This window comes from Dryobates pubescens, chromosome 24 (assembly GCF_014839835.1).
Source record: "Dryobates pubescens isolate bDryPub1 chromosome 24, bDryPub1.pri, whole genome shotgun sequence".
Classification (NCBI taxonomy): domain Eukaryota; kingdom Metazoa; phylum Chordata; class Aves; order Piciformes; family Picidae; genus Dryobates; species Dryobates pubescens.
Window position 1 is genome coordinate 15,409,785 of NC_071635.1, and position 27,983 is coordinate 15,437,767.

Sequence of the window (27,983 nt, forward strand, 5' to 3'; positions counted from 1 at the left end):
GTTAAAGCAGAAGATCTTAACATCTTGTCTGTAGTACTTTTGTCTTCATACAGCTGTGTTTGTGTGGTTAGTGTGGTACGCTTCTAGTAGAGGCTGGAGGCAGATGTGATGGTTGATGATTACTCTCCCGACCCCCCCCCCCACCCCCCAACCCCAGAGCAGACCTTTGCAAAGGTAAAACCAAGGAGCTAGTCTAATCCTGGAGTTAATCATTTAGACTTCATTCCAAGGAGGAGGAAACTTGTGTCAATGTTACTTTGCAAAGCCTGACAAGACTCAGAGGGACGTTGGTTTAGCCCAGTACCTGATTAACTTTTTTGAGCTCCTCTTGCATGTGTGCAATCTGGCAGCAGCAGACCCCCACCCCAGCCTGTAGAGCACTGACTTTCAAGTGACATTTGAAGCTGCAGCATTGTCAGCATGGGCAGGATCACTGTTTTAACCCTCTGGCTGTCACCAGTGAATTCATCTGAAGTGCTTCTTTGGCAGTACTAGTGTGATGTAAATACGGCGCCTTACTCACTAGGCTGCAGAGGTGAGAGCTGACTCTGGCCTTGCTGTACCTGAAGTTAGTGGGAAAGTGGAAACAAAACAAAACAAGAGATTTTTCAATTTGCCAACTCATTGCCTTTGTTGTAAATAAGCCATTAAAGATTTTATTTAAACTGTTCACCTTCTCTTGGTTTGATTTTTACTGCTGCAGGAAGTGGAGGGCAGGCGCCCTGGGGACCACCACTGCCCTCTTGGTGGGAGAGAGGGAGCTTAAGTGGAACTGGTACCAGAGCTTGGCCTTGCAGTGTTTTAAGGCTTGTACTGAAAATGGCCTTGTGAGAGGAGCAGAAGTCTGTCTCTCTGCTGTGGTCACTCCAATAGCTACCAATCACCTCCTTGCTCCCCTGACAAGTGGCAGTCCAGCAGTGGAACCCCAGCCTCTCCTCTCAAAGCCACAAAACAAGCCTCTTGGAGCCATAGATAAAATGTAGGCTTTTAATGCAGATGAGCAGCAGTGCTGGTAGGAAGAGTCAGGTGCTGCACAGGTGCTGCACCACCTCAGGGGTCACCGCTTGACTGTGATGCTGAGATTGCTTTTGTGGTGCTGAACCTCCAGCAGCAGCTCCTCTCCAGCCTCCACGGGGATGGGCTCATCCAGAACAACTGCAGCTTGCTTCCAGTGGGATGACTCCTCAGATGTATTCAAGCTGTGCTCTTCATCGAGGTGGATGTGATACCAGAAGGGAATGGCAGTGACTCTGCCAGACTTACAGATTTGTACCTAAAACCATTTAAAAGCGTGATCAGTGCCACCCTTTGCAAAGGAGCATACCAAAAGAGTTCAAGACAGTGCAACCCACTCCCTAGCAACACAGAATCCTGGAGGCATTTTGCAAGTCAAAGGCCTTCAAGATCACCCAGTCCAACCCTTCTCTAACTCTACCAAGGCTGGCACTAAACCATGGCTCTCAGCACATCTCTGCCTCTTGGAATCACCTCCAGGGACGGGCATTCAACCACCTCCCTGGTCCACCTCTGCCAGGCTTTAGGAGAAACTCCTTGACTGAAAGGGTTCTCAATGTCCAACTTTGGGGCAACTTGAGGCCATTTCCTCTCCTCCTCCTGTCATTTGATACTAGGGAGAATGGCTTTGATCTCCTATTAGGTAGTTGTAGGGAGCAAGGAGGTCTCCCAGCAGCCTCCTCCAACTCTAGTTCCCTCAGCTGCTCCTCCAGACCTTTCACCAGCTTCACTGTCATTCTCTGGACCTGCTGCTCTTCTAGTGAAGGCCCCAAAACTGACTCCAGTACTCAAGGTGTGGCCTCACCAGTGCCAAGTACAGGAGAACTGCCCTGGCCCTGCTGGGACTACCATCCCTGATCCAGGCCAGGATGCTGGTGGCCTTCTTGGTCACCTGAGCACACACTGGCTCGTGTTCAGCCGGCTGCTGCCACCACCCCCAGGTCTCTCCCCTGCTGGGCAGCTTTCCAGCCACCCTGCCCCAAGCCTGGAGTGCTCACAGGGTTGGGATTCAAGGGCCTGATCCAGCATTCAATCTCCTGTCTATGTCAGATACAGACAAGTGAATTCTGCATGGAAGTTTCCAGCCAAGGTAAGCAGTTATGGAGCAGCTCTGCAGAGCAGTAGCTGAGCTCACTTGCAACTTCATGTATGACCAACTCACCTTCACTTCCCTGCTGGAGCTGTGCAGCAGAGGGTTCATGAGATCCAGCCTTAAAAGCTCTGCTGGCTCACTCAAGGGTAGACAGGGTAAGGTGGAGAGATCCAAATACACACGAACAGGTACCTGAGGGTATAAACCACAACTTCAGGCAGCAGCAGCCAGAGCAAAGTCAAAATAGGCTTCAGCATAATGCAAAAGTTTTGAGGAACAACTGCAGTGCCTGCCAGAGGCAGCCCAAATGCAAAACCCAGCCTTCAGAAGGGTGGCTGTTGGGATACAAGGTGATGAAGGACAGCACAGGACCACTGCAGCTATCTTCCATCGCTCAGACAAAACTGCCACACCACTTCTCTAATAAATGGAACCCCTTTTAGCTTAGCTTCAGTTTCCTCTCTGGTCACATCAACCTCTCAATAGAATCACAGAATTGTCAGGGTTGGATGGGACCCCTAGTTCCAACCCCTCCTGCCATGGGCAGGGATACCTCACACTAGATCAGGTTACTCACAGCCACATGCAGCCTGGCCTTCAAAACCTCCAGGGACGAGGCTTCCACCACCTCCCTGGGCAACCTCTGCCAGTATCTCACCAGCCTCATGGGGAAGAGCTTCTTCCTAACATCCAATCTGAATCTACCCCTTTCTTGGTTTTTTTGCCATCCCCCCAAGTCCTGTCACTCCCTGACACCCTAAAAAGTCCCTCCCCAGCTTTCTTAAGATACTTTATCAATATGAGGAAGTTTCACCTCTTCAGGTTTTTGTTGTGGTACTGTGAAACATCTAGAGAGCTGCAGAGTGCCTGGCAGACACCCAGTGCCCTCCTACCTTGAACTGGTTGATGAAAGGGGCTACATTAAAGCCCAGAGTTGGTTCTGATCCTTGGACAGCACTCTCCAGTAGCAGAGACTCAGACTCCACAAGCATCCCATAGACCAAGACATACTGTGGGAAAATCTTCCCTCCACTGTGAAGCAGACATCTGTAAAGGGAGAGAGAGTTCACCTCTGGAGAAAGCCCTTCAAGAGTAGGGAAGGGACATGGAGTCCATGTGAGGAAGACAAAACCCCCCACCCTCTGAAGCCCACAAGGGTTTGGGTTGGATCCTATCTGCCAGGCAAACCAGCAAAACTCATCAGATGATACCAGAGCTATGGAACCAACTCCTCTTTACTCTGGAAACAGAGCTAGTTCAAGGTGAAGACAGTGGGATTTATCCCTAGCACCAGCATGTAATGCTGAAGGACTGGCAGAAATGCCCAACCAGAGTGGAAGTCAGGAAGGTCATGCTGTGAGGGGCACTGCTTAAGGGGGCAGCACAGCCACAGGGAAACAAAACCTGCTGGGGTTAAGTCACCCTTCTTAAAGTGTTTACCTGAAGCTGATGCAATCCAGGAGGCAGCATTTGTCCTGAATAAACAGCTGAGCTTTGCTTGGTCTCTTGCTACAGAACATCTCACTGCTGAGAGCAGCAACAGCAGAGAAGCTTGCACTTGGCACAAACACCTCCCCTTCACCACAGACTGCTTTAGGTTTCCTTTTCCCACAGCAGGCCTCTTCTCACTGGAGGGGGGCAGCTGAGTGGTGCATTACTGGGTGCACTTTTGTGCCAACAGATTTGAGTCTGCTTATGACAAAGAGTCATCTCCCATTTGTTCTTACAGCAAAGAAAAAAATCTCTGAAGTCATCCAAGGATTTACTCAGAACTTAAGAAAGGCAAGGAACAGACATCACCTCCAACACTCTGCCATCACTAAGCATGAGGACCAACAGAGAAGGTTCCCCAGCACCACAGGAGGGCACAAATCCCTTTCACATTTACTTTGTTACCTCTTTCCCTTACTTTACTGCTCCTGCTTTGCATTCCTTCCCCCCCACCCTGCCAGGGGTAAGTGGGAGCTCTGTTGCTGCCTCCTTAGCTGTTCCAACACCTTGTGTTTGTCCTGTAGAAGCAGTTAGTTCCAACAACAGTTTGGATCTGGGCTTTCCTAACCCTGCTCAACCCCAAGCAATATCCTCACCTACAAAATACAAGCAAGCCTACAAAAGGGAAGTCTTGGCAGCAAGATACATGTATATACACACATACACAGTGGTGACACCACAAGCACTCTGTGGGGTTCCACCCCCTCAGAACATGAGCTCTTGCTGCTCTCCAGAACCAACAGGGCAGGATCTGGGGAGCTGGAAGGAAAAACGTTGTGGAATCATAGAATTGGTAAGGGTTGGAAAGGACTTCGAGGATCATCCAGTTCCAACTCCCCTGCCATAGACAGGGACACCTCACACAAGATCAGGTTGTTCAGAGCCACATCCAGCCTGGACTTGAAAGCCTCCAGGCATGAGGCTTCCACCACCTCCCTGGGCAGCTTTCCAAAGCTTTCAGGTTAATTACAGGTTCCTAGGAATGCTTTCTGTCCATTTATACTGCACCTGGATATTGCAGCTTTTTCCATCACCTCCTGCTGGATCAAGCCTGATGTCTCTATCACATCCAAGATGATGATACTCCACAGTTTGTCTGATTTGGGTCTCTGGAGCACAACACTTTCATCTTCTAAGTGGCTGAGCCAAAACTCCAAGGTTTCCTTAGGGAAGTGGTTAGCTTCTGCAATGACATTAAGTGCTGCCTGATGCTGCTCCTTCTCCACAGAACTGTAGGCTCTAACTGGTCCCAGTTTGCCAGCTATAATGGGCAGGATGGAGAAGCCTTCAGACACATCCAAAATGTACAGAGGATCAGGAACCTCATCTGGAGAGCCCTTGCTTTGACTCGCTGGGACGTTCGCCTCGCCGCCATGCCCATCGACGTCCATGGACTGCAAGTCCTTACCTGGATTCAGCGAGAGCAGCACTTGGCCCATGGCAGCTTTAAAGCATTCATGGTAGGGGACATCATTCAGCAGGGCTATTTCTGTGGATTCCAACACACACACTTGACTGCTGCCATCCTGTTTGCTGGTTGTCTGTAGCCCAGCCAGAGCGTGACACAGCTCAGCCTCGTTGCCCAAACTCAGCGGGTCGTCTCTGTCACCGAAGTCCATCCCACACTCGGGGGGCAAAGAAGAAACCTTCTGGATCTTCAGGTAGCAGTCTTGGCAGCACACCTCCATCACCACAGTATCTCCAGCCTTCACAGAATAATCTGGGCCAAACAGCACAAACAAGTCACATCAGTTAGTTGACAGAGAAGCTCAGAGGAGCAGCCACAGGGTGCTTCCAGACACCCCAACACTGCCTCACTTCCTGCGTTTTCGCTGCTGTGGATGGAAGAGTTCTGCTAGCCTGGAACCCAGAAGCTGAAACCTGGTGATTGCACATTAACATTTGCTGCCCCACACCCAGGGAAATCCATTTCTCCTCCAACTATGCCTTTCTGGGATGAAGAGGTAGTGCTTCCAGTGTTCCCTCAACAGCAGAGTGGACAAAACCACGGTGGGAAAGAAACTGGGTTCAGCTTTAAAATGCTGAACACTCAAGACTGAGATTTTCAGGACCTCCTAGAGACAGCTTTGCAGCTGCATGGAAAACAACAGCTCCAATTCATGTGCCAGTCTTTGGATGCTCTCTGTGTATGTTCTGTGGAGGTGAACCCACTGACCCAGACCAGAATTGCAGAACAGAAGTGCTGTGGGGTTTGACAAGCACAGCTTTCAATGGCCACACAGGCTACAAGAGTCTCTTCCCTCCCCTGTGCTCTTCAGTTGAGCCAGCCTAGGGCACAGCTGCCCCTGCTGGGCACCACAATATGAGAAGGGTATCAAACTAGAATGGGCTGGGCTGGAAAGGACCTCCAAAGGTCATCCAGTCCAAGCTCCCCACAGTCAGCAGGAACATCCCCAACTAGATCAGGCTGCTCAGAGCCTTATCAAGCCTCACCTTGAGTATCTCCAGGGAAGAGGCCTCAATCACCTCCCCAGGCAAGCTGCTCCAGTGTTCCACCACCCTCACAGTAAAGAGCTTCTTCCTGATATCCAGTCTAAGTTTGCCCTTCTCCATTCTGAAGCCATTTCCCCTCATCCTGTCCCTGCAGGCCTTTGCAAACAGTCTTTCTCCATCCTTCTTGTAGCCCCTTCAGCTACCGGGAGGGTCCTCTAAGGTCTCTCTGGAGCCTTCTCTTCTCCAGGCTGAACCACCCCAGCTCCCTCAGCCTGTCCTCATAGCACAGGTCTTCCAAGGCCTTGATGATTCTCATGGCCCTTCTCTGAACCTGCTCCATCAGGTCCATGTCCTTCCTACACTGAGGGCTCCAGACCTGGATGCAGTACTCCAGCTGAGGTCTCACCAGAGCAGAGTATTAGAGTGTTCAGAGGAGAGTGACTAAGACAGTAAGAGATATCAAGGAGAACATTGATGAGGAGCAGCTGTGGTCACTGGGCTTGTTCAGCCTGCAGATGACAAGCCTGAGGGGAGACATCATTGCAGTCTACACCTTCCTCAAGGTGGGCAGCAGAGAGGCAGGTGCTGATCTCTCTGGTGACCAGCAACAGCAACACAGGGAAATGGAATGAAGCTGCATCAGGGGAAGGTCAGACTGGACATCAGGAAAAGGTTCTTCACTGAGAGAGTGGTCAGTCACAGGCCCAGGCTCCCCAGGGAAGTGGTGACAGCACCAAGCCTGCCAGAGTTCAAGGAGCATCTGGACAATGCTCTGAGTCTCATGAGCAGTTTGAGGCAGTCCTGTGAGGAGCAGGGAGTCAGACCCCTTATGGATCCTTTCCAACTCAAGATACTCCCAAGATTCTATGGAAGAGGAGAAAACTGGTGAATGGGGAGTAGAGGGAAGGGACACTGCCACCATGTGTCAGCAGGGAACAGTGTTTAAGCCAAGCCCAAGCTGGGGGTGAGGGCAGGCAGGAACATTTAGTTTGGTTTCTGTGGCAGTAGCAGTCAGCAGTTCCTACTTTGCCTGCCTCCCCCACCCCTCCTCAGTCACATTTTGGCTAAGTCAGGCCAGTCAGCAGTCCCACTTTTTGGATCTGCTCCACAATCCCTTTAGTTCAGGGGAGAAAAATGGAAAGGGAACTCTGAATGCAAAGTGTTCCCCCAGCCCTTCAGCAGGTCCCTTGCCTGCTGCAGAGCAGAGCTCCATGGACAACCCCAGATGCAGGGACTGTGCACTGCAGCCCAGAAACATGATCAGGAATAGGAGAATAGAATCAACCAGGTTGGAAAAGACCTCAGAGATCATCAAGTCCAACCTTTGACCTAATACCTAACACCTCCTGACAACTAAACCATGGCTCCAAGTGCCACATCCAAGCCTTTTTTGAACACCTGCAGAGACAGGGACTCTACCACCTCCCTGGGCAGCTCATTCAAGTGGCCAATTACTCCTTCTGTGCAGAACTTTCTCCTCACCTCCAAGCCTAAACCTCCCCTAGTGCAGCTTGAGACTGTGTCCTCTTGTTCTGGTGCTGGGGGCCTGGGAGAAGAGACCAACCCCCAGCTGGCTACAACCTCCCTGCAGGGAGTTGCAGAGAGCAAGAAGGTCTCCCCTGAGCCTCCTCTTCTGCAGGCTAAGCAACCCCAGCTCCCTCAGCCTCTCCTCACAGGGCTGTGCCCCAGACCCCTCCCCAGCCTTGTGTTCCAGACCCCTCCTCAGCCTCGTTGCCCTTTTCTGGACACATTCAAGTGTCTCAATGTCCTTCTTAAATGGAGGAGCCCAGAACAGGACACAGGACACAAGGTGTGGCCTAACCAGTGCTGAGTACAGAGGCTGAGGTTATAACTCAAGTAGCTCAAACACAAAAGGAAAGCAAGATAATGACAAGAAGAAAATGCAGAGGACATACCAAGGCGGCCCTGCACAGGGTAGACTGCCTGCTCCCAGCAAGTTTCCTCACTAGGACTTGTAGACAGAGCATGCTCATCATCAAGCTGTAGCACAAACCACACCACAACAGCATCTAGTATTCCTCCTTCAATGACTGGCAGGCTGAGCTTCCATGGCTTTCTGGCTGCAAGGCTTTTCAGCTCCTGACCAAAATGGAAAGGGATAAAAAGTGTGAGAGTTTTGCTCCATAAGAAGGACAAAAAAGCAGCTTTTGTTACCCTAACCCATCCATATTTCTGCACTGATCCATCATGGCACCAGCACAATCACAGAAACATCCAGGCTGGAAAAGCCCCTCAGGATCACCAAGTCCAACCATTAACCCTACTCCACAAAGTTCACCCCTAAACCACATCCCCAAGCACCACATCCAAACCACCTTTAAACACCTCCAGACTTGGGGACTCCACCACCTCCCTGGGCAGCACATTCCACTGCCTGACCACTCTTGCTGGGGAAATTTTCCTCATGTCCAGTAAACCTAAAGTGAAGAAGCTGCTACAATACCAATTATCATGAACAGAATAGACCAGAACAGACCAGACCAGGCTGGAAGAGACCTTTGAGATCATTGAGTCCAACCTATCATCCAACACCACTGGAATGTGCTACCCAGGGAGGTGGTGGAGTCATCATCCCTGGAGGTGTTCCAAGAGGGGATTGGATGTGGCACTTGGAGCCATGGTCTAGTAGTCATGAGGTCTTGTGTGGCAGGTTGGACTTGATGATCTTTGAGGTCTTTTCTAACCTTATTGATTCTATGATTCTAATCAACTCAACCATGGCACCAAGCACCCCATTAAGTCTCCTCCTAAACACCTCCAATGATGGCGACTCCACCACCTCCCTGGGCAGCACATTCCAATGGGCAATCTCTCTTTCTGTGAAGAGCTTCTTCCTCACCTCCAGCCTAAACCTCCCCTGGCACAGCTTGAGACTGTGTCCTCTTGTTCTGGTGTTGCTTGCCTGGGAGAAGAGACCAACCCCCAGCTGGCTACAACCTCCCTTCAGGGAGTTGTAGACAGCAAGAAGGTCTCCCCTGAGCCTCCTCTTCTGCAGGCTAAGCAACCCCAGCTCCCTCAGCCTCTCCTCACAGGGCTGTGCCCCAGACCCCTCCCCAGCTTTGTTGCCCTTCTCTGGACACCTTCCAGCATCTCAACCTCTTTCCTAAACTGAGGGACCCAGAACTGGACAACAGGACTCAAGGTGTGGCCTAAGCAGTGCAGGGTACAGGGGCAGAGTGGGCTCCCTGCTTATTGAGAAAACCAAATTGCATTCTCAAGGTGACTTAATTTCTGTTCTGTACTCCAAGCTTTTTAGGAGAACTTACAACCTGATGCCCTTAGGGGAGACCTTAGGTCTGCCCAGTAGTGAAATGCTGCATGCCTGAGCTCTTGCACAAAGCCTCTAGTCTAAGGTAGCAGAGAAATCACTCTCCAAGGTGTTTGACTCAGGGGTTTTTGTGATGATTTTGCCCAACCTCCCTTTGACCAATTTCAGTGCTTCAGGGCAGTATTTCCAGAATGTAGGTTTTGGGTGCAGCATGTCCCCTGCTCAAGGGGAGGTTCAGGCTGGAGGTGAGGAAGAAATTCTTCCCAGCAAGAGAGATTGGCCATGGGAATGTGCTGCCCAGGGAGGTGGTGGAGTCCCCATCCCTGGAGGTGTTTAGGAGGAGACTTGATGGGGTGCTTGGTGCCATGGTTTAGTTGATTAGGTGGTGTTGGGTGATAGGTTGGACTTGCTGATCTTGAAGGTCTCTTCCAACCTGGTTTACTCTATTCTAATTACTTTCTGCTACCAACATGGACAAACTAAAACAGCCAGCTCCAACATCTTGGTTCTGACACAAACCAATTAACAGGAGGCCAAGCACAAAGGACAGGAGACTCTCCTAGTCACAGCCATGCTGCTTAGTAACAGCCTCTTCTATGCACTCATGAGCTTCCTGATCTGCTTCTGTCCACATCTCTCCTCAGGCTCAATCCTAAAATGCACAGGACAAAAGAGAAGTTCAGCTCCAGGAACATGAGCAGCTGCATTTTGCCTTCTTCCCTCCTTACTCTCTTTCTGTGCGCTCCTCTGATCTGCCTCTCATGGCTCAACACTGCACATGTTGAAATTACTGTGTGGCTTACTAAAGTTCTGTTTAATGAAGTCCTACTCAGTCTGGAGAAGAGAAGGCTCCAAGGAGACCTTCTGGTGGCCTTCCAGTATCTGAAGGGGAGCTCCAAGAAAGCTGGGAAGGGACTTTTGAGGGTGTCAGGGAGTGACAGGACTGGGGGGATGGAGCAAAACTAGAAATGGGTAAATTTAGATTGGATGTTAGGAAGAAATTCTCCACCATGAGGGTGGTGAGAGCCTGGCACAGGCTGCCCAGGGAGGTGGGGGAAGCCTCATCCCTGGAGGTGTTTGCAGCCAGGCTGGAGGTGGCTGTGAGCAACCTGCTGTAGCATGAGGTGTCCCTGCCCATGGCAGGGGGGGCTGGAACTAGATGAGGTCCCTTCCAACCCTAACAGTTCTATGACTCTGATCTCACTGCTCTTCCATACAAGTGCTTTGCTGCTGGTCATTTTTCCTGCACACCTTCCAGTGGGGTGGCAAAGAGCAGCAGGTTGAAGCTTTGCAGGAAGAATGCCAGCAAGAGCACAAGCATGCAACTGTCAGCTTCTGGGAAGTCACAGCTGGTTAGAAGTGTGCTTCATACATCCTTTGGTATATTTGACACATACATATTTGATCTAAATCCTCCAGAACTTCTCAACTACTCCCCCCACCCCCCACAGGATCTTCTCAGGCAAAGCAGAGCAAATATCTCTAATTGTTGGCAAGAGCACAATTCCTTTAGGGCCTGAAAGGGGAGACTGAGCTTTAATTACTGGCTGCTGAGGTAAACACTCACTTCCACTCCCAGTGGCACTGAGCTGCTGCCAAGCAAACAGGCACACAGGCAGCACTTGGCAAGGTGCAAGTCTCTGTAGCCTGTAATTACAGGAGAAACTGAGCTGCTGCTGCTGATAGTATTAGCAGTCATAAAGTCATCAGCATAACTCAGATGCTCCTTTCCTTTGTGACTTCTTATTTCTCTGACCTGGGCTGATGTCTTTGAACCCCCCTGCAACTCTGTGAAACTGCTGTACCCTCTTGGAAGTCTTTTGCTCAGTTCTGCCAATGTTAGGTGTTGACAGCACACACACAGAATGAATACACCAACTTCCTCAGCCTTTGAGATCCAAGTTTGGAAGGCAGGTCTCTGAAATGGCTTCACTAAGGCCAAGGGATCTCTGATCTGCATTTCAACCTTCAGCAGGTAATCCTGCTGTTGTTTGTAAGTACAGCAGGGGGGGGTTCATTCCAAACAAAGGAACACAGATCACTGCTCTGAGCATCCAGGCACCAGTGGCCATGACAAAAACAAAGCCAAAAAACCCCAACCCACAGGCTGAACTTAATCTACCCACTGGTTTTTCCTCCCCCTTTTACTTACAATATCTTATCATTTCATCACAGGATCACAGGATGTTGGAAGGGACCTCTGGAGATCATAGAGTTCAAACCCCCTGCCAGAGCAGGGCCATAGAATCCAGCACAGGTCACACAGGAATACATCCAGATGGGGCTTGAAAGGCTCCAAAGAAGGAGGCTCCACAACCTCTCTGGGCAGCCTGCTCCAGGGCTCTGTGAGCCCACAAGAAAGAAGTTCCTCCTCATGCTGAGGTGGAACCTCCTGGGCTGGAGTTCATATCCATTGCCCCTTGTCCTGTCCCAGGGTACAACTGAGCAGAGCCTGTCCCCTCCCTCTTGACCCCCAGCCCTCAGAGATTTATAGACTTTGATCAGATCACCTCTCAGTCTTCTCCAGACTAACCACCCCCAGGGCTCTCAGCCTCTCCTCACCAGGCAGTTCTGCAGTCCCTTCAGCATCCTGGTAGCCCTCCCTTGGACTCTCTCCAGCAGATCCCTGTCCCTCCTGAACTGGAGAGCCCAGAGCTGGATGCAGTATTCCAGGTGAGGTCTCAGCAGGGCAGACTAGAAGAGGAGGAGGAGAACCTCCCTGGATCTGCTGGACACACTCCTCTTAATGCCCCCCAGGATCCCATTGGCCTTCTTGGCCCCCAGGACACATTGCTGTGCCATGCAGAACTTGCTCTCCACCAGCACTCCCAGGTCCTTCTCCACAGGGCTGCTCTCCAGCAGATCCCCTCCTAACCTGCACTGCTGCAGTTTATTCTTCCTGCCCAGGTGCAGGATTCTGCACTTCTCCTTGTTGAACCTCATCAGGTTCCTCTCTGCCCAGCTCTCAGTCTGTCCATGTCCCTGAATGGCCTCACAGCCTTCAGGCAAATCAGCCAAGCCTCCTAGCTCAGTGTTTGCAGCACACTCGATGAGCAGACTCTGTCATCAAGTCATTGATGAAGATGCTGAACAGGCTGGACCCCACACTGATCCCTGGGGGACTCCACTAGCCACAGCTCTCCAGCTGGACTTGGCACTATTAACCACCACTCTTTGGACCCTGTGCTGCAAGCAGCTCCTAATCCATTTCACTGTCTGCTCTCCCATCCCACATTTCCTGAGCTTGCTTACAAGGATGTTATGGGAGAGGATGGCCAAGGGATCAGGCCCAGCCAGCATGGGTTTAGGAAGGGCAGGTCCTGCCTGACCAACCTGATCTCCTTCTATGATCAGGTGACTGCCTGGTGGATGTGGGGCAGGCTGTGGATGTGGTCTGCCTGGACCTCAGCAAGGCCTTTGACACCGTTCCCCATAGCAAGCTCCTGGCCAAGCTGTCAGCCCCTGGCTGGGACAGCAGCTCTGAGCTGGGTGAGGAACTGGCTGGAGGCTGAGCCCAGAGAGTGGTGGTGAATGGTGCCACAGCCAGCTGGCAGCCAGGCACCAGTGCTGTGCCCCAGGGAGCAGTGCTGGGCCCCATGCTCTTTAACATCTTCATTGATGATCTGGATGAAGGCATTGAGTCCATCAGCAGTAAATTTGCTGATGACACCAAGCTGGGGGCAGGAGTTGATCTGCTGGAGGGTAGAGAGGCTCTGCAGAGGGACCTCAACAGGCTGGGCAGAGGGGCAGAGGCCAAGGGCAGGAGATTGAACACATCCAAGTGCCAGGGGCTGCACATTGGCCACAGCAACCCCAGGCAGTGCCACAGGCTGGGGGCAGAGTGGCTGAGAGCAGCCAGGCTGAGAGGGACCTGGGGGTACTGGTCGATGGTAGGCTGAACATGAGCCTGCAGTGTGCCCAGGCAGCCAAGAGGGCCAATGGCATCCTGGCCTGCATCAGGAACAGTGTGGCCAGCAGGAGCAGGGAGGTCATTGTGCCCTGTACACTGCACTGGTTAGGCCACACCTTGAGTCCTGTGTCCAGTTCTGGGCTCCTCAGTTTAGGAAGGAGGTTGACTTGCTGGAATGTGTCTAGAGAAGGGCAACAAAGTTGGTGAGGGGTTTGGAACACAGCCCTGTGAGGAGAGGCTGAGGGAGCTGGGGTTGCTTAGCCTGGAGAAGAGGAGACTCAGGGGTGACCTTATTACTCTCTGTAACTACCTGAAGGGAGGTTGTAGACAGACAGATGTTGGTCTCTTCTCCCAGGCACCCAGCACCAGAACAAGAGGACACAGTCTCAGGCTGCGCCAGGGGAGGTTTAGGTTGGATGTTAGGAAGAAGTTCTACACAGAGAGAGTGATTGCCCATTGGAATGTGCTGCCTGGGGAGGTGGTGGAGTCACCATCACTGGAGGTGTTCAGGAGGAGACTTGATGGGGTGCTTGGTGCCATGGGTTAGTTGTTTAGGTGGTGTTGGATTGGTTGATGGGTTGGACTCGATGATCTTGAAGGTCTCTTCCAACCTGGTCTATTCTATGTAACAAGGTTCTATGTAACAGTGTCAAAAGCCTTCCTAAGGTCAGGAACACTCTATTAGTCCAACTGAAGCTTCCAAGCAGGAGCTGTGCATCATGGTTTAAAGGGTTACACAGTCCTTTCTTTAGAGTTAACTTGACAGGTCTGCCAGCAGGCAGATGCCCAAGAGCAGCCATCCCCCAGATGAGTAAGAGCTTCTTACTGATGCTGGAAGCAGAAGCAACATCAGGTCAACAGAGAGATGGCTCCCAGCAGCACACTGAAGAGCCTTGTCTTATTTCACTTGTGATCTCAGGATGCCAGACAAGCCAGCTGGGAGCAGCTATTGATTCAAATCCTGGTCAAGCAGGAGCCAAGAATAATTTCATTTATATAACAAGAATCTATTTTGAGCTCTGACTCAGTGCTGACTCCTTACCACGGGTCAGTGAGCAAGAAACACACCAGAGATCAGATGGATCATCCTTTTAGCAAGCTCAGCTGTGAGTTACTGAGGTCCCTGCCTTATTCAGTCTCAGCACAGAGAAGTCTCCTGTGCAAAACACAGGAAATAATGCTGCACACTGCAGTGTGCCAAGGCACAAACACTGCAAGAGACCCCAGGAGCTGAAGCCTGGACTCAAACTGACCGCAGAGGATAAAATCATTCCTTCATCTCCTTTCTTTTACACTGACAGAGGTTTTGTTTAAGACATCCTCTCTCTCTTGTCTTCAAGAGGTTCTGAAAGACTGGGGTGTAGCAGTAGGAGTGTGTCCAGCAGATCCAGGGAGCTTCTCCTCCCCCTCTACTCTGCTCTGGTGAGACCTCACCTGGAATATTGCATCCAGTTCTGGGCTCCCCAGATCTGCTGAAGAGAGTCCAGCAGAGGGCTACAAGGATGCTGAAGAGACTGGAGCACTGCCTGGGGAGGAGAGGCTGAGTGCCCTGGGGCTGTTTAGTCTGGAGAAGACTGAGAGGGGATCTGATCAAAGTCTATACATATCTGAGGGCTAGTGGTGAAGAGGGAGGGGGCAGGCTCTGCTCAGTTGCACCCTGTGATGGGACAAGGGGCAATGGATATGAACTGCAGCACAAGAGGTGCCACCTCAACATGAGGAGGAGCTTCTTTACTGTGAGGCTCACAGAGCACTGGTCACAGGCTGCCCAGAGAGGTTGTGGAGTCTCCTTCTCTGGAGACTTTCAAGACTCATCTGGATGCATTCCTGTGTGACCTGCACTGGATTTTATGGTCCTGCTCTGGCAGGGGGGTTGGACTTGAGGATCTCTGGGGGTCTCTTTCAAGCCCTAACATCCTGTGAGCTTCAGTCAGCTCTACAACTGCATACATGATTTGAGTTGGTTACATTTTCTCTCTCTCTCCCTGTACTGAGGCTGGCAGCTGTTTGGCCCCATGCTGAGTCAGTTTAGTCCCCTAAACTCTGCCAAACGAACAAGAAACTCCAGCTTCTAAACCTCACAGACTGTCACCTGATGAATCACTTCACCACACAACCAGACAGCTAGCAAAACCAGCAGAGGACTTCAATGCAGCCCTGCACTTGGGAGGTGTTCTGAAATTCAACCCAGACAGCAAAGAAGATATGGAGCTCTCTGGATCAGCAAATGGGTTACTTAGAATCATAAAATCATAGAATCAACAAGGTTGGAAAAGACCTCAAAGATCAGCAAGTCCAACCTGTCACCACAGACCTCATGACTAAACCATGGCTCCAAGTGCCACATCCAATCCCCTCTTGAACACCTCCAGGGATGGGGACTCCACCACCTCCCTGGGCAGCACATTCCAATGGCTAACAACTCTCTCTGGGAAGAACTTTCTCCTCACCTCCAGCCTAATCCTCCCCTGGTGCAGCTTGAGACTGTGTCCTCTTGTTCTGGTGCTGGGGGCCTGGGAGAAGAGCCCAACCCCCACCTGGCTACAACCTCCCTGCAGGGAGCTGGAGAGAGCAATGAGGTCTCCCCTGAGCCTCCTCTTCTGCAGGCTAAGCAACCCCAGCTCCCTCAGCCTCTCCTCACAGGGCTGTGCCCCAGACCCCTCCCCAGCCTCATTGCCCTTCTCTGGACACCTTCAAGTCTCTCACTGTCCTTCCTAAACTGAGGGGCCCAGAACTGGACACAGGACTCAAGGTGTGGCCTAACCAGTGCTGAGTACAGGGGCACAAGGACTTCCCTGCTCCTGCTGGCCACACTCTTCCTGATGCAGGCCAGGATGCCCTTGGCCCTCTTGGCCACCTGGGCACACTGCAGGCTCATGTTCAGCCTACCATCAATCAGCACCCCCAGGTCCCTTTCTGTCTGACTGCTCTCAGCCACTCTGACCCCAGCCTGTAGCACTGCATGGGGTTGCTGTGGCCAAAGTGCAGCACTTGGACTTGTTGAATGCCATCCTGTTGGACCCTGCCCAACTGTCCAGCCTGGCAAGGTCCCTCTGCAGAGCCCTTCTGCCCTCTAAGTGATCAACACCTTATAAAAGATGTGAAAGAAATCATCACTACCTGTAGATCATTGAAATCTACTGTCATGACTTGGCAGGGTTCTGTCAGGGGGATGTAGCCTCCAGGAACACGGCTGAGCTTCTCAGTGGTGTAAGGTTCAACAGTTTCCTCTGAGCCAGCACAAGCATAAGTTGCACTGAAGAACTGCACTGCATTTGACAAGCACACACCAGCAACTTCTTGGGTTTCCACTCTGGGAACAAAAGGGAAATAAAAATAACAATTCATGTAAATTGACCAAAAAAGAAAGGGGGGTGGGGGGGGTGGGGGGTGGAACAACCAAGGAGGCCAAAAGGAGTTTCCTCCCAGGAATAGAATCACTGAATCAAGCAGGATGGAAAAGACCTCAGAGATCAGCAAGTCCAACCCATTACCCAATACCTAACACCTCCTGACAACTAAACCATGGCTCCCAAGTGCCACATCCAAGCCTTTTTTGAACACCTCTAGGGATGGGGACTCCACCACCTCCCTGGGCAGCTCATCCCAGTGGTCAATTCCTCTTTCTGGGAAGAACTTTCTCCTCACCTCCAGCCTGAACTTCCCCTGGTGCAGCCTGAGACTGTGTCCTCTTGTTCTGGTGCTGGGTGCCTGGGAGAAGAGACCAACCCCCTCCTAGCTACAACCTCCCTTCAGGGAGTTGGAGAGAGCAAGGTCTTCCCTGAGCTTCCTCTTCTCCAGGCTAAGCAACCCCAGCTCCCTCAGCCTTTCCTCACAGGGCTGTGCTCCAGACCTCTCCCCAGCCTCATTGCCCTTCTCTGGACACCTTCAAGTCTCTCAATGTCCTCCTTAAATTGAAGAGTCCAGAGCTGGACACCCTCACCTTCTGAAAGGGGGAGGTATGGAGCCAACCATAAAGAGGGCAAAATGAGAATAAGAGCCAAGTGTTAACCCCAGAGCCTCCAACACAGAAATAAGCAATTCTACTACTAAGGATCTTGTTTTCCCCCTGAAGTGTGAGTCTTTACTCAATGCCTTCAGCATGGGTAAAGGCCTCTGTTCAGCAGAGCTGATCATCAACAGCCTCTGATGAAGCGATCCAGAAAGCCTGAACCACAAAGAGGGGAAAATAAAACACAAAAGGGAAGAAAAAAAAAAATAAATAAAACCACAAGAGAGAACCTGGAAAAATGTGTGGGGAGGGTGAGAGCAGCACTTGCTTGGTGAAACAGGTCATCAGCCTCCCTTTCCTGGATAACAAGGACAGGTTCAAAGTGTGCGAGGGTTGGAACATACCTGTGATGCTTCCGTATCTCTTTGCACTCTACTGCCATCCCAAACACTGTAGCACTTGCAGGAATAACTCTGCCATAGTCTCCAGCACTGGCATCTTGATTTTTAGGCTGGGAAAACATGAACAAGGACATGCCATGAGACAGTGACCTGCTTCTACCATCACTGGAAAGCCCCGGGGTAGGCGTCCGGGAGCACTCAGGATCAAAGCCAAAACAGCAATCAGTTCTTCAGGGCTGGTGAAGGGTGAGGTCTTTGGCATTCCAGCTAACCATCAAAGGAGTTTCTGAGGCACTGTGTTTCAATATATCCACACATCAGCTAGAGTAGAGTAGAGTAAGACCTCTGAGATCATCAAGTCCAACCTGTCACCCAACACCATCTAAATCAACTCAACCATGGCACCAAGCACCCCATCCAGGCTCTTCTTAAACACCTCCAGGGATGGGGACTCCACCACCTCCCTGGGCAGCTCATTCCCATGGCCAGTCTCTCTTGCTGGGAAGAATTTCTTCCTCACATCCAGCCTAAATCTCCCCTGGCACAGCTTAAGATTGTGTCCTCTTGTTCTGGTGCTGGGTGACTGGGAGAGGAGACCAACCCCCACCTGGCTACAGCCTCCCTTCAGGGAGTTGGAGAGAGCAAGAAGGTCTCCCCTGAGCCTCCTCTTCTCCAGGCTAAGCAACCCCAGCTCCCTCAGCCTCTCCTCACAGGGCTGTGCCCCAGACCCCTCCCCAGCCTCATTGCCCTTCTCTGGACACCTTCCAGCAGCTCAACCTCTTTCCTAAACTGAGGAGCCCAGAACTGGACACAGGACTCAAGCTGTGCCCTAACCAGTGCTGAGCACAGGGCACAAGGACTTCCCTGCTCCTGCTGGCCACACTATTGCTGATCCAGGCTAGGATGCCATTGGCCTTCTTGACCACCTGGGCACACTGCAGGCTCTTGTTCAACCAGTACCCCCAGGTCCCTCTCTGCTTGGCTGCTCTCAGCCACTCTGACCCCAGCCTGTGGCACTGCCTGGGGTTGCTGTGGCCAAAGTGCAGCCCCTGGCACTTGGCTGTGTTCAATCTCCTGCCCTTGGCCTCTGCCCCTCTGCCCAGCCTGGCCAGGTCCCTCTGCAGAGTTCTGCTGCCCTCTAACAGCTCAGCTCCTGCCCCCAGCTTGCTGTCAGCTGCACATTCCCTGCTGATGGACTCCATCCCCTCATCCAGATCAATAAAGATATTGAACAGGATGGGGCCCAGCACTGATCTTCTGTCTCCTACTTCCTCTGTGTAATTCTGAAAGTGGCTTTTTAAGCTGGTATTCTGTTAGAACACACTGAAACACTCCAGGATCTTTTCCTTTACTCAGTGCCATGGTTTAGTTGATGAGAGGGTGTTGGGTTGGACTCAATGATCTCAAAGGTCTTTTCCAACCTAGCTAATTCTATTAGAGCCATGGTGGTCTTAGGTTGAAGGTTGGACTCAATGATCCTTTATGCATCACTCCTACACCTGAGGTCATCAGTTTCAATCAATTGAAGACAAAAGCTTCCAGGCAGGTAAGACTTCTTTTGTCTCCCACAGCAATCCTCACAACTAAAGGGAGGCAGTGTGGTCTGAATGATCAAGGAGTGAGGTGGCTGAAAGAGAGAAGTCTCAGAGTTGTGGTCAATGGGATGGAGTCTAGTTGGAGGCCTGTATCTAGAGGACCCTCAGGGGTCAGTACTGGGCCCAGGACTATTCAAATACATTCATCAGTGACCTGGATGAGGGCACAGAGTGCACATCCAGCAAGTTTGCTGATGACACAAATCTGGGTGGAGTGGCTGGCACAGGAGGGTTGTGCTGCCAGGCAGCCAGACTTAGGCTGGAGAGCTGGGCAAGGAGAAATTGAATGCAGTTCAAGAAGAGCAAGTGTAGAGTCTTGCACCTGGGAAAGAACCACCCCATGGAGCAGTACAGGTTGGGGACTGACCTGATGGAGAGCAGTGAAGGGCAGAAGGACCTGAAGGGCCTGGTGGATGGGAGGTTGACCATGAGCCAGCAATGTGCTCTGGTGGCTAAGGCCATTCTGGGGTGGATCAGAAGGAGTGTGGTTAGCAGGCTGAGAGAGGTTCTCCTGTCCCTCTACTCTGCCCTGGGGAGGCCACATCTGGAATATTGTGTGCAGTTCTGGGCCCCTCAGTTCAGCTTGAAAGTGTTCAGCACACAGCCACAAAGATGAAGTGGAACATCTTCCTTATGAGAGCCTGAGGGAGCCGAGGGCTCTGTAGCTCAGAGAAGCAGAGCCTGAGGGTGACCTCATTCATGTTGATAAAGCTGTGCAGGGTGAGCGCCCAGGGGATGGAGCCAGGCTCTGCTGGGTGATGCCCAATGACAGCACAAGGGGAATGGTGGAAGTTGAGGCATAGGAAGTTCCATGGAAGCATGAGGGGAAGAAAGAGCCCTGGGGTTTCTAGTGAACTCCACATGGGGAGGAGGAGAGTATTGGGTGGGTTTTGGTCTGGTGTAAAGGAGCTTGTGTATTAAGATTAGATTGGGGATTCCTTTGAACTTTATATGCTTGGCTGTGCTCACCACTCTGCTTTGGAGTTTCTGTAGTACATGAATTGCTTTGCCACTTAAACCTTTCCATGACTATCCAATCCATTTGTGTGACCATTACTCTTTTGCCCCTTTTTTTGGGCCAAGAGGGCAATCTGCCCTGCTTTAAACTACACCACCACATGCAGCTGCCTCCCTGCCCTTCAGCAAAGTCAAACTGATAGAAACACCAATCCAGATACCCTACTGGAGCAACACCAATAGGTACTATTCACAGTCAGTTGTTCCTCAGGCAGCCTGGGAATGTGTGCAAACGTGCTGCTTCTCCCAGGCAAGCAGCAACACAACAAGAGGACACAGTCTCAAGCTGTGCAGGGGGAAGTTTAGGCTTGATCTTAAAATGAAGTTCTTCACACAGAGAGAGAGAGAGATTGCCCTTGGAATGGGCTGCCCAGGGAGGTAGTGGGGTGGATATCCCTGGAGGTGTTCAAGAAAAGCCTGGATGAGGCACTTAGTGCCATGGTCTAGTTCCTTAGTTAGGGTTGGGTGATCAGTTGGACTGAATGATCTTGGAGGTCTCTTTCAACCTGACTGACTGTGTGCTGCTTTGCTTGGTACAGAACCAATCTCATGTACACATAGACATCCACAGCACCCACCTTTGGCTGGAGAAGGAGATGCTCCCAAGCATGTATCAAGCTCTCCACAATGCCTTCCCCAAACAAACCAGCATCCACTGTTTCTGTGACGACCAAGGACACTCTAGACATGAAAAAGACCACCATGAAATACAATGTGTGACACACACACAAGCCACTTAAAGAACACAAGCACCACACCAGTGTGAGCTCAAAGCAAAACTGCTGCCACTGCTCTGAAGTTTCAGTACAGGTGGGCAGCTTCATTCCAACAAATGAAGTGTTTTGAACTCCTGTTACAAGTGACACAAGATGCAGGCAAAAGAATAAACACTGAGCAAGAGTTTACCACAAAGCTTTGCCCCATCCCTAGTGAAGACCTTATTGTGGCCCTTCAATATCTGAAGGGGGCTGCAAGAAAGCTGGGGAGGGACTTTGGAGGGTGTCAGGGAGTGATAGGACTGGGGGATAGATCCAAGCTAGAGGGGAGATTCAGATTGGATGTTAGGAAGAAGTTCTTCCCCATGAGGGTGGTGAGAGCCTGGCACAGGTTGCCCAGGGAGGTGGTGGAAGCCTCCTGCCTAGAGGTGTTGAAGGCCAGGCTGGATGTGGCTGTGAGCAACCTGCTGTGGTGTGAGGTGTCCCTGCCCATGGCAGGGGGCTTGGGACTGGCTGATCCTTGAGGTCCCTTCCAACCAACTGTGATTCTAATTTACTTCCTGTTTAGCCCAGAGAGCATTTTGTTGAAATGAAGAGCACTTGGTGCCATGGTCTAGTAGCCATGAGGTGTTGGGTGACAGGTTGGACCTCAGGATCTTTGAGGTCTTTTCCAACCTTGCTGATTCTATGAGCTACTTAAAGATGACATCCCAACAGCATGCAACAACCTACCTTTCAGGCATGTGCCTTGGAATTTCCAGATCAAGGGACTTCAGATGCAGAAGGTTGATCTCCCTCTCCATGTTATTTGCTGCCACCACATCCCGGGCAAGCTCATACATGGTTTTTGAGAGCTCACAGGCATAGACAGAAGATGCTCCTGCCTTTTTGGCAAACATGCTGAAAAACAGGAATCATGGCTTTTCCCCTCCAGTTAAAACCACTGTAGGTAAAGCATGACAAGATACCAACTTCTCTCAAGCTCTTCTTCCTTCATCTGTTCCATATTTTAAGTCTAGAAGTCATTGTGAAGTAGTATCTACCATGTGGACACTGTGCACAAATTGATGTCCTCTTGATATGTTACCATGCAGACAGCATGAGGATACTCCCCCCAGCTATGCTACATCCACTCTGTGTTAGACTCAATGATTGAAGGGAGGACACACAACATTACAGCTCCAAAACTAACATTGAGTAACTCAGCTCCACAGCAGCTACTGGCACAAAAAGCAGCTGCAACAAAGCATTCAAAGCTACCACTTAGACACCAACATCCCAACTCACAGACCTCTGAAAGCTGTGTCTCCTGTCCTTAGGTTTTGTCCCAGTAAATGCCAGTTAAGTATTTTCACTAGCAACCAAATGTTGTTAGACACCAACCACGTTTCCATGAAGCCATGCAATGTGCTCTTGGGGCCAAGAAGGCCAATGGCATTCTGGGGTGCATTAGAACAGGTGTGGCTGGGAGGTTGATAGAGGTTCTCCTTCCCCTCTACTCTGGCCCTGGTGAGGCCTCATCTGGAGTGCTGTGTCCAGTTCTGGGCCCTTGAGTTCAAGAAGAACCTCAGGGAAGTGCTTGAGGCAGTCCAGCACAGAGACACAAAAATGAAGTGTGTGGAACATCTTCATTATAAGGAGAGACTGAGGGAGCTGAGAGCTCTGTAGCTTGGAGAGGAGGAGCCTGAGGGTGATCTCATTCATGTTGGTAAAGATGTGCAGAGTGAGTGCCCAGAGGCTGGAGCCAGGCTCTGCTGGGTGATGCCCAATGCCAGCACAAGGGGCAGTGGTGGAAGCTGAGGCAGAAGAACTTCCATGCAAACAGGAGGAAAAGTTTTTTCCCTGGGAGGTGACAGAACAAGCTGCCCCAGGGGGTTGTGGAGTCTCCCTCTCTGGAGATATTCAAAACCTGCCTGGATGTGTTCCTGGGTGATCTGCTCTGGGTGACCCTGCTCTGGCTGATCATTCAAGCTCCCTTCCAACGCCTAACCCTCTGTGACTCCGTGAAGTTCAGCTTAAACACGCAATTAGGACCCACCTCAGAATGCCTGTCCCTGTCCCAATATCAAGGACAGAGGTGCAGCCTGAGTGGACAGCGTTCTGGATGGCTCTCAGGTAGGTCAGGTTCCTCTTGGAGTCGTTGAGCATGATGAAATGCCAGCGCTCCACCAGCCAGTTCGCAACGCGGTAGAAATTCTCCCTCGCGTCGGCAAAGTCAGGGTTGAGCTTCACGGCTTTGTGGAAGTACCCAGCTGCTTCATCTCTGAAGCCCATCCTGAGGGTCACAAACACAGTGGAATGGGGCAAAAACAGGAATGGAATAGCATGGAATAGAGCAGGTTGGAAGAGACCTTCAATGGGTAGGTTCAGCTTGGATTCAAAACTAGAAGCGGGGAGCTGCTCTGCTCTGAGCGCAGCCTGAGAGAGTTGGGGTTGTGCAGGCTGGAGAGGAGAAGGCTCCCAGGAGACCTTCTGGTGGCCTTCCAGGATGAGGGGAGGGACTTTTGAGGGTGTCAGGGAGTGATAGGACTGGGGGGAATGGAACAAAACTAGAAATGGGTAGATTGAGATTGGATGTGAGGAAGAAGTTGTTCCCCAGGAGGCTTGATGAGAGACCGGCACAGGTTGCCCAGGGAGGTGGTGGAAGCCTCATCCCTGGAGGTGTTGAAGACCAGGTTGGATATGGCTGTGAGCAACCTGCTCTAGTGTGAGGTGTCCCTGCCCATGGCAGGGGGGTTGGGACTGGCTGAGCCTTGAGGTCCCTTCCAACCTGGTGCTGGTGGAGGAGAAGCTCAACAGGAGCCGGCAGTGAGCACTTGCTGCCCAGAGAGCCAATCACATCCTGGGCTGCAGCAAGAGAAGCACAGCCAGCAGGTGGAGGGAGGCAACTCTCTCCCTCTGCTCTGCTCTGGTGAGACCACACCTGGAGCTCTGTGTCCAGTTCTGGAGCCCCTATTACAAGAGGGATCTGGAGGTGCTGGAAGGTGTCCAGAGAAGGGCCATGAGGATGAGCAGAGGGCTGGAGCTGCTCTGAGGACAGACTGAAGGAGTTGGGGCTGTTCAGTCTGGAGAGGAGAAGGCTCCCAGGAGACCTTCTGGTGGCCTTCCAGGATCTGAAGGGGGCTACAAGAAAGCTGGAGAGGGACTTTTCAGGGTGTCAGGGAGGGATAGGACTGGGAGGGAGATTCAGATTGGCTGTGAGGAAGAAGTTGTTCCCCATGAGAGTGGTGAGACACTGAAACAGGTTGCCCAGGTAGAGGCCCCATCCCTGGAGGTTTTTAAGGCCAAGGCTGGATGTGGCTGTGAGCAACCTGCTCTAGTGTGAGGTGTCCCTGGACACGGCAGGGGGGGCTGGAACTGGCTGAGCCTTGAGGTCTCTTCCAACCCTGACAACTCTGTGATTCTAAGAAACAAAGCAGGTGGTCAGCTGCCAAGTACCTGCAGATGCCTGGGGGTCTGTTAAGGTCTTACAGCAATTAACAGGGAAGTGTTTTGCTGGCTTGAGAAACACTGCTAGAACTGCATGGAAAAGAAGTGGCTACAGCTGCACACAAAACACTTGGAAATGAAAAGGCAGGCAAAAAAACACCACTGCATGCACTAACTAGTCCTCACCTAGCACTGCATCCCTTAAACTACACGAGGTTTTACAAGAGCTTGCTGCTGCATGATGGCAGCAGCCACACAGTCCAAGGCTCACTGATCACAGAATTGTTTTGGCTGGAAAAGACCTTCAAGGTCATCCAGCCCAACCCTTCCCTAACTCTACCAAGGCTGCAGCTGTCCCTCAGCACCACATCTCTGCCTCTTTGGAAACACCCCAGGGATGGGGACTCCAGCCCCTCCCTGGGGAGCCTGTGTTACTCCTTCAGTGAAGAATGTTTCTTCTCTTATCCAACCTGAACCTTCCCTGCTGCAGCCTGAGGCCATTCCCTCTCATCCCATCGCTTGTTACTGCAGAGAAGAGGCCAACCTTCACCTGGCCCCATCCCTGGAGACTTTCAACATCAGACTTGCTGTGGCCCTGGGCAGCCTGATCTAGCTGGAGGTGCCTCTGCTCACTGCAGGGAGGGGGGTGGACAAGATGGCCTTTGAAGGTCCCTTCCAACCCAGTGCAAGCTGTGAATCACTGTAGGTTCATCAGCACAACAACCAACACAGGAACTGAACAATTTTGGTCTCTTTTTTGCTTCAGTAATCCCTTAATAAAATGTTAACATGCATTTCAAGGCAGTGCTTTGCAGTTTTCCCTCTCAACAGAGTGCTTTTACTTCTTAATCCTAGAGTTTGTCCAGCAGATTGAGGGAGGCTCTCCTCCCCCTCTACTCTGCCCTGCTGAGACCTCACCTGCAAGAACCCTGGGTTTTCATAGAATCAATAAGGTTGGAAAAGACCTCAAAGATCATCAAGTCCAACCTGTCACCACAGACCTCATGACTACTAAACCATGGCACCAAGTGCCACATCCAATCCCCTCTTGAACACCTCCAGGGATGGGGACTCCACCACCTCCCTGGGCAATTACACCCAGTTATGGGCTCCCCAGTTCAAGAGGGACAGGGATCTGCTGGAGGGAGTCCAAGGGAGGGCTATGAGGATGATGAAGGGACTGCAGCACTGCCCTGTGAGGAGAGGCTGATAGACCTGGGGCTGGTTAGTCTGGAGAAGACTGAGAAGGGATTTAATAGATGTTTGTAATTATCTGAGGGCTGGGGGTCAAGAGGGAGGGGACAGGCTCTGCTCACCTGCACCCTGGGATAAGACCAAGGGCAATGGATATCAACTCCAGCACAGGATGTTCCACCTCAACATGAAGAGGAACTTGGTCACTGTGAGGGTTACAGAGCATTGGTCACAGACTGCCCAGGGAGGTTGAGGAGTCTCCTTCTCTGGAGACTTTCCAGCCCTGTCTGGATGCATTCCTGTGTGACCTGCCCTGGATTCTGTGGTCCTGCTCTGGCAGGAGGTTTTGGACTCGATGATCTCCAGAGATCCTTGCCAACCCCTAACACCCTGTGATTCTTTTGTTTTACTCTGCTGACTACCAACACTTATCCCAGCATTGTCCACTCTGTTTTAAGCCAGCAAACAGGTCTGCAGTTCAACACTACAGCAAACACACCAAGCATGTGCTGACAGTCACTTCTTTTAAGTGCACTGTACATGCTGTGCTGAACTGGGCCTGGTTTGTTAACTCACACTACTGAATGGGAACCTTGCAAGAGCTGAATGTACACTGCCACAAACCTGAAAAGATGTTCTCCCATGCTGTTACAGATCACTTCATCATTTGGATAGAGTTCAAGTGCTTGTTCATAGCAGTTGAACAGATCTGGAATGCGTGCCAGGGAATCCAGCTCCTCTGCCCATTTAAAGAGAGTGAACTGAAAGGTTTCCTAGGAAATAAACCACACAACTCAGTTAAAGGCAGTTACCAGGAGCAGGGAACTAAGCCTTGAAAACAGCCAGAGGAACCCTGATGGGCACCTGAACACTCTCACCCCCCAAGGCAGCAGCCTGTAATTGTTTGCTAAATCAGGTAGCTCACTTGAAGCAGCAGAAACAAGCTCCCAGAGTATCCCCACCCAGCAGCACTCACCTGCCAGAGTAGAGCCAGGTGTAACAGGGCTCTGATTTCTGACTTAACTCATTTGGCACACAGACTAACAATGTATCAGGTCCCTTCCCCCCCAGGCACACAGAGCTTATCAAACAAGTTACTGGTTGTCTCCATTGCTGTTTACTGCTTTGACTTTGAAGACCAGGTAGCAAAATCTGACTCGCACAATGAGCACAAAACACATCACTAAGCCTCAACAGCGAAGGAGATGTTTTCACCCAACTCAGAGAGCACTTACTTTGACACTAGTTTTTAACTCAGGAGCTAGGTTTAGCACCAGAAGATAGTGGGCATATGCAGTGCCAAAATCCTGGTCCTCCAGGCAATGCTGAGCGCTCTGCAGTGACCTGGTAACCAACTCCCTCCTGCCAGCTTCCCGGCCACCCCGAGGGCTGCGATGAAGTTTAGAGTTGGAGTTGGGCATTCTGGAGGATGTGTGCTGCTTGAGGAGAGAAAGAGAATGTACACTGTGGGTCACAAAGGCTGCACTCAAAGCTGACAGATCAAAGGTGGTTTTCATTTCCAGTGGCATGAGTAAAAACATCCCAAATCACCACCACGCAAACACCTGCTCACCTTCATGCCACCAACAACTCCACCACCTTGCAAGTGAAGTGCTCCACCACTCAAAGGCCAAGCATGCATCAGGTTTATGCTGGGGCAGGTCTTGGCAAGTGGTTGCACTTCTCCCTATGTTCACAACTGATTCATTTTAATCCACACTTCAGCATGCCTCTGGCCAGGTGGCACTGTGCACTCCTACAGCAACCACAAGATCTGCAGGTCAGAACTCCTCCACTTTTACAACAGTATCTTCACAAAGCAAGGACTCCCATAAAAAGACCTAATGTGCTCCCAGCTTATTTCACACCAAGCAACACAGAATCATAGAAGAAATAAGGTTGGAAAAGACTTCAGAGACCATGAAGTCCAACCAATGTTGACCTTATGACTACTAAACCATGGTTGCGAGTGTCACATCCAATCCCTTTTTGAACACCTCCAGGGATGGGGACTCCACCACCTCCCTGGGCAGCACATCCCAGTGGCCATTTATTCTTCCTGTGAAGAACTTTCTCCCCACCTTGAGCCTCAACCTCCCCTGGTGCAGCTTCAGACTGTGTCCTCTTGTTCTGGTGCTGCTTGCCTGGGAGAAAAGCCCAACCCCCACCTGGCTACTACCTCCTTTCAGGAAGCTGTAGACAGCAAGAAAGTCTCTCCTGAGCCTCCTCTTCTCCAGGCTGAACACCCCCAGCTCCCTCAGCCTCTCCTCACAGGGCTGTGCCCCAGACCCCTCCCCAGCCTCTCTGCCCTTCTCTGGACACGCTCAAGAGCCTCAATGTCCTTCTTAAATTGAGAGGCCCAGAACTGGACACAGTAAACCACTCAAGAAAACATCAAACCATTACCAGAAACAATATGTGACATGCA

General features: G+C 51.3%; 1 protein-coding gene across 1 annotated transcript; it reads right to left on the minus strand.

Moving 5' to 3' along the window:
* Window positions 1-365: 365 nt before the first annotated feature.
* Window positions 366-27,653, minus strand: PRMT9 (protein arginine methyltransferase 9). The gene is made up of 13 exons (XM_054172575.1): window positions 27,637-27,653; window positions 26,791-26,991; window positions 26,180-26,328; window positions 22,971-23,207; window positions 21,665-21,832; window positions 20,795-20,897; window positions 17,608-17,714; window positions 16,372-16,564; window positions 7,969-8,152; window positions 4,607-5,318; window positions 3,001-3,154; window positions 2,177-2,299; window positions 366-1,273 (listed from the first exon to the last, which is right to left on the minus strand). The coding sequence occupies exons 2-13, from the start codon at window positions 26,974-26,976 to the stop codon at window positions 1,058-1,060; spliced, it is 2,532 nt and encodes an 843-aa protein (XP_054028550.1). The 5' UTR covers window positions 26,977-26,991; window positions 27,637-27,653; the 3' UTR covers window positions 366-1,057.
* Between the last annotated feature and the right edge of the window lie 330 nt (window positions 27,654-27,983).

Excerpts from the sequence above, each read along its gene's own strand:
- PRMT9 (XM_054172575.1), bottom strand. The coding sequence starts at position 26,976 with ATGCCCAACTCCAACTCTAAACTTCATCGCAGCCCTCGGGGTGGCCGG. Across the intron at positions 26,329-26,790 it reads AGTTAAAAACTAGTGTCAAA|GAAACCTTTCAGTTCACTCT; the intron begins GTAAGTGCTCTC and ends TTTATTTCCTAG. Across the intron at positions 1,274-2,176 it reads GCTCCAGCAGGGAAGTGAAG|GTACAAATCTGTAAGTCTGG; the intron begins GTGAGTTGGTCA and ends AAATGGTTTTAG.